At 54.4% G+C, this 5,999-nt stretch overlaps 1 protein-coding gene across 5 annotated transcripts in view; it reads right to left on the reverse strand.

Moving 5' to 3' along the window:
* Positions 1–5,731, reverse strand: part of CUNH1orf167 (chromosome unknown C1orf167 homolog) — a 26,840-nt gene extending 21,109 nt beyond the window's left edge. For 3 of the 5 annotated variants that reach the window (XM_019511720.1, XM_019511722.1, XM_019511719.1), the window contains exons 1-2: positions 5,642–5,731; positions 492–2,353 (exon numbers count right to left, since the gene is read on the reverse strand). In XM_019511720.1, the coding sequence (XP_019367265.1) occupies positions 492–2,353; positions 5,642–5,690 (1,911 nt within the window). In that variant the 5' untranslated portion in view covers positions 5,691–5,731. Of the gene's footprint in view, positions 1–491; positions 2,354–4,189; positions 4,426–5,641 lie in introns of those variants that run through there. The other 2 variants (XM_019511724.1, XM_019511723.1) reach the window with 2 other exon arrangements.
* Positions 5,732–5,999: the final 268 nt, after the last annotated feature.

Below are 5,999 nucleotides of genomic sequence, written 5' to 3' on the forward strand. Positions count from 1 at the left end.
CCCCCTCCCTCAGGAATGCAGCCAGCTCAAGTTCCCTAAAGAGACAGGCTGAGGGTGGGGTCCCCTGTGTGCTGGGCCCATCCTAATTGAATGGTCACAGCACAGAGATTTAAATCACAGTGTCACAGGGCAGAGATTTTTGGGGAGAGACCAAGGTGGCTTTCTGCCACAGCTCCTATCAGTCAGAAGGCACTAGCCCTTGTGACAGGAGAGCACACACAGCTCAGAACGGTCCAACAGGACAATAGCAGAGCCCCCCTGGACCCAGACAGGACAGGGACAGCAGGGGACCATGGTGTGGAGGGTACGGCAATCATTCATACTGGGAACTCAGGCTTTTGGGAGCTAGAAAACTGCCTGAGACTTGTTTCCACACCCGGTTTCCCTAGGCCCCTCCGTTCATCCTTCCCCCACTGTGGGCAAAGTGGGGACCAGCCCCCTCCAGGGCATGGGGTGGGAGGAGCAGGGCTGCCTGCCAAACATTTCCTTACCCAGGCTGGTGCAACATGCTGCACCCGGCAGTTGACTTCATGGGGTGGCAGGTCCCCAGTGCTCTTCTCAGCAGGAGGCGTGCAGACAGCCTTGATAGAGAGCTCTCTCCTTCCTCCCTCTCTGGCAGTGTCAACGTCAGGGGCAGCCCAGGAATATTCGCTAGAGCCTCGTCTGACTGTTACACTGAGAGGGCCAGGGCTGGACCTGGCTGCAGACGGCCTGCTATTCACCACAGTTGGTCCCTTGCCTGCAGCTAGTGCAGCGTCATAAAGCTCTGCTGGCTCCCCGTGGTACTTGCAGTGAGGGGCAGAGGCTCCCTCACAGCTAGAGTGAATGCAAAGCTGCTGGACTGGAGCAGCCCCTGTTTCTGCAGGAGGAGAAGTGACTCTCACACACACTTCCCTCGGGGTCCCATCTATGGCTACACCAATGTTCATCTGAGCCCTGCTGTGCTGTGTCTCCAGTGACACCTGCAGACCACCTGGGTATGGGCTGGGTGGCAGGTCCTTTCTCCGAGACACAGAGCAGGGGGGAGATCTGAACGAGGGTTCCTCAGGGAAGTGAGTGGTTGCATGGCCACATGCCTGTGACCTGTAGCCAAGGTAGGGAGAGCAGTCATAGGGACCGTCTGCTTCAGTATCAACCAGACCAACTGGGCCAGCCTCAGCAGAGAGGGGCCCTGACCAAATTCCTTCAGAGACGCTGGCTCTCTGGGTGTATAACTCTGTGGTTCTGTACCTGTGATAGATGGAGGTCGGCTTAGTCTCACTTGTTACTGAACCAAGACCCCAGCCCTTAGCAAATGGGCTGCCCCATTTCATCCTAGCCTGAGCAGCCCTGGTCTTTTCCCTGGCACAATACTCTTCTGCACCCTGGATGGCAGGTGGAGAGACATCAGGAGCAAAGCAGAACCTGCATGTGACGGGAGAAGACCTGGACTCCAAAGGCAGGGAGCCCAATATCCCCATTGCAGCAGTCTCTTGCTTAAGCTTTTGGATTGAACAGTGCAGGCTGGCAGAGGCCTGGGAAGACTCCAGGACAGACCGAAGGGCTGAAGGATGGGCAGGGGACTCAGCCAGACTGGGGGAACTCAGTTCCTCCAAGGTGAAGCTAGGCCCAGGGCAACGTGAGGCCACACTTGCACTGGAGCTCCCTCGGGAAGAGGCATACACCACTGGCCTGCAATTGAGAGTGGACCTGGCAGAGGGGTCTACAGACACTACAGCAGGGGACAGGCCATCTGCACTGGCTACAGATGGGTTTCCATGCCCTGCACTGCAAGCAATAAGAAGTCTGTGTTGCTGCTTTTCTGTCCACTGCTCCTGGCTCTGGTTCCTTCCTTCTTGAGAGCTCCAGCAAGTGCGGCGCCCACAGGACAGCTCACAGGAGCCAACCCCCTCCTGCAGACTCCTGGCTGGAAGGCCAGTGCTTGCATCCCTGCAGCTCCCCTCTAGACCAGTAGTACTCAAGCGGGAACATCTCTGTTGGGCATCCCTGCGACGTGATAGTGCTGCAGGGAGGCGGCGACTGCCCTGAATCACGTTTTCATTGCCACGCTGCTGCAGCCTGGAGCAGAGGTTGTGTTGCTGCTGGAAGCAGGAGTTGGAGAGCCGCTCGGTGGCATCCCAGAATGGCTGGGGAGGGCAAATAAGGTTGGTCTGCACCAAGCTTGGATCCCGCTTCCTGAGGCCTTGGATTTTCCCAGCTGCTGCAGTCACAAGGCTCGTTCTGCTACGTCCCACTCCCCAGCCAGGTGTGACAGAGACCACAGCAGCATCAGCCCAGTGATGGGGAACCTCAGCTCGATCCTCAGTGCCAGGATCCAGATGGATGTTCACGTTCTTTTGAACGTTTTTGTGCTCTGGAGAAAGACAAGCCATAGAAATATAGACACTTATAAGCAGCATAGATATTTGACCCATATATCCAAGTCTCGCCTGTGGCAGGGACCCCCTTACAGTGGGCTCCTCCTTCCAGTCTGCCAGACTCCCAGCACTGAAATATTGTGGGCATGACCAAGGTCTTGGCAAAGAGATGCTCCTATCTGGTAGGCCAGGGGGAGCTTCAAGGAAACGAAGGACCTCGTCTAGCATCATTCACATGCTCCAGCAGCCTCCCATTGTCACCGCCCTGGTTAAAACCAGCTCAGGGCACCTTAGCCAGAAGTCCTCGTTAGTGAACAGTGAAGCTCTCTGAGTTTTAAGGATGCTTAGGCTCAATAGCCATGAAGCAGGGATCTCCCTACCAAGAATCAGTTGAAACAATTTGAGCGGGGTGGCTTGAACTGGAGTGTTTCTGCTCACTCACCTCTGTCAGCAGGGCTTAAGTCTCTTCTACATATCAGTAGGGCTAGTGGGCTGGGGGACACAGCAGTGACTGAGGTGTTTACACTGCAGATCAGTCCTGTGGCACAGATGGACATGAACTGCATTGTAACCATGCCCCGCAATCAAGCTACAGCCCTGCAAAGAAATTTTAGGATGCAACACATAGAGAGAGCAGTTTAGTCCTGGCTGTGTTCTACATACGTGGAGGGACATCCTGCACAACGACGAAGCACCCAGGACCTTAATTAGCCATCTAGTCTCTGAGTCATCTATGTCCCAATCCCACCCCAGGATGGATGCTCCAAATCACACCTGACAGCCTATCATAGCTCTAGGCAGCTTCATGCTTTCATACCCCTGGTGTTTGCAAGCAAGTAAGCAATAAATCCCACTCTTCTATCAATGTTTTTTCCTCTCCATTCCCTCCTAATGCTTATCAGAATTTGGTGTCCCTGCTCTTCCATTTCTCTGACGGCTGGTTGCTTAAGATTGGAAATCACCCCTTTACAGCTACACAGGACTGCTAACATGGCAGGCCAGACAAAGCATCAGAAACAAGGAGGGGAAAATTGAAGAAACAGCTTGAAGTCAGCAGTTTGACTATTGGATTTTTTTTTTTTTTGAAGGCAGCGAACGTGAGCTGAAATATGATGTTGCAAAACGCACACAGAAGCCCTATTCAGCCTGCCTGGTGAATCAGAAATGGAACAGCCAACACCGACAGTGAAACAAATAGGGATTGTCTTGTTCACACCAAGAGCATTATTTATGACATCCAGAACAGCAAAAATCAATCAGCTTTAGCTCCAGCATCTCAGCTTCCAAACTAGGCATATCTCATTCTTTTTCCTCGGAAAAGAGGTCCAGCTTGCCCACCACTAAGATCAATTTTCTGCATGTTGGCTCTCTCTCATCGAGAATGGGCCCTGGTCTTCACATAGAAACTCTCCCATTAATCTGATCAAAGCTAAGAAGCAGACTTGATTATGGAAGTCCCAGATGACACTCATTTATGGCTCTGTAATGATCCTTGGAATGGCTGTTGCCACCTTTCATATGCTCTCAGACATATTGCCAGTGGGAAGATTTAATTTCCCCACCTTCCCCAATTAATTAGGAGCTGGCATCAAATGAGTGAACAGACTTCCTGGATTGGTGCTGCCTTCCCCACAGCGCTTGTTCTTGTATGAAGCAAGGTCACAAGGTGCAACATGATGGCTCTTTACAAAATAATTTTCTGCCTTAAGTATCAGCCAGGAGTAACAGTCCTGAACCTTGGTCCCTGAACCTCACGTCAACCCTCTGCTCGTAGGGTGGACAATCTAGGAGCAAATGTTCTCCCACATTCACACACAGGCTATTCCACTGACCTCTTGCTGCCAAGCATGCACACACAACTGGGATTTCATTTCAACAGTTCTTTCCGCCCAATTCCTGCCTAAGTGTCCAGTCCAGGAGAAAACAGTGGCCTTTTACACTCATGTTAGTTCACCCTTTCAGAAACATCACCAGGGATTTAACGTGGATCCATCTGAACACTTCTGAGCAAGCTGGAATAGCAATAAGGGACACAAGATTTGCAATTGTTCCTGTCCCGGTCTATCAGCAACCTCGGTCAAACCAGACTTAACTCTCTGACCAAAGGGATTCACAATATTTTCTTCTAATACCAGTGACAGCCAGGTGATTTTATTTTAAAGGACCAATGCGGCCACTCTGCATTTCACAGCCTTGGGCTACCGCAGGAACTCCTGAAGGTGAAAATGAGCAGAAAATAAAAGTGAAACGAAAGGTCTGTTCTCATTGTTTAAGGCTCCAGGGAAACAAACAGAACCATGAATGGAGGGGGCGGAGAAATAGGATTACTTCCAGTTAATTCAGGTTTAATACCAAGGTCACAACCAGCAACAAAGCAAAAGAAAACCATGCTAAATGACACAATCACCTACACAGGAGGTGAATTTATTTCCCCATCATCCAGAGGTTAAAGCTGCTCAATTGTTACCTTGCACAAGTGGGAAACCTGCAGCATAAACCAGTGACAGATCACCCAGCAGGTGGGTTGGGTGTAGGGGTTTCCTGTCTGCTCCATCTACTTGCTATGGTGCGTAGTCTCTGCACACGTGAAAGGGCCACATGCACACACCAGAGGCACACACTTCCCTGTCCTGTGGATACGAGTTGTCACACACTCTCCCCGTCCCTCACTCAGCAGGCGTGCAGCTTGCACACTCAGCCTACCAAGAGCCCTGGGGCCCTGGGGGGGGGGCCCATGCACAGCACTCGGATCTGTACCTGGTAGGGACCAGGAGGGAGCTCTGCCCCGGGGCTGTGGCTGGAGGAGCTAGGCTAAGCCGCTCGCAGCTGGAAGTCAGGCTGGCTGTGCATATCCCAGGCCCTCCTGGCTGCAGGGGCCACCATAGTCGCACTCTCCTCCTGCACTAAGCCACTTCTCGTGCCGGATACTACTCACCCCGAGAGCCACCGCAGGACATGCCTCTCCTCTGGCCAATGCCGTGGGACAGGCACAAATGCCTCTTTGTGTCCGTTTCCCTGGACTCAGCACAGACCTGCAGCTTTGTCCCCTTAATGCCCCGAATCCGGCAGCCTGGGTGCCCCAGCTGAGTCGCTCTAAGAGGCTTATCTCCCCCGCTCAGTGGAGCCGGCATCTCATTAGGGCTGCAGATGTCCACAGCACAGGGCCTCCGACCCAACGCAGCCACCTCGGCATGGCCTGGCAAGGGGCCCCCGAGGCCATGCCGCGTGGGGCACCCACAAAGCATGGCGAGGAGCCACATAGCCCCTGGCCCAGGGCGGCCTACCTGTGCTCAGCGCCCCGCTCCACACCGGGGGGACGTTCTCCTTCCTCATGCCCGCGGCACAGGGCAGGGAGGGCACCGTGCCCTCGTGCCAGCCTCACAGCAACGCCGTCCCGCGAGGGACCCGGGGCTCGGGGCAGTGTGCCCACCCCTGGGGGGCACCTGCCCAGGCTGGGGTGGAGGGGGTGGGCTGGGATGGAGGAGGGGGATGCTCAGCTGTGTCCCTCCATCTATCATGGGAGCTGTGTCCGTCTGTCCTGGGCCTAGTGGGGGGGGCGGAGCTCCCGCCCGACCGTTAGCGCTGGACATCCCTGCCCGGCGGGGCGGAGCCAGGGGCGGGCGCGGCTGCTCGGCGGGCGGG

The sequence above is a fragment of the Gavialis gangeticus genome, unplaced genomic scaffold, assembly GCF_001723915.1.
Source record: "Gavialis gangeticus isolate Ggan-Ray unplaced genomic scaffold, GavGan_comp1, whole genome shotgun sequence".
Taxonomy (NCBI): Eukaryota; Metazoa; Chordata; order Crocodylia; family Gavialidae; genus Gavialis; species Gavialis gangeticus.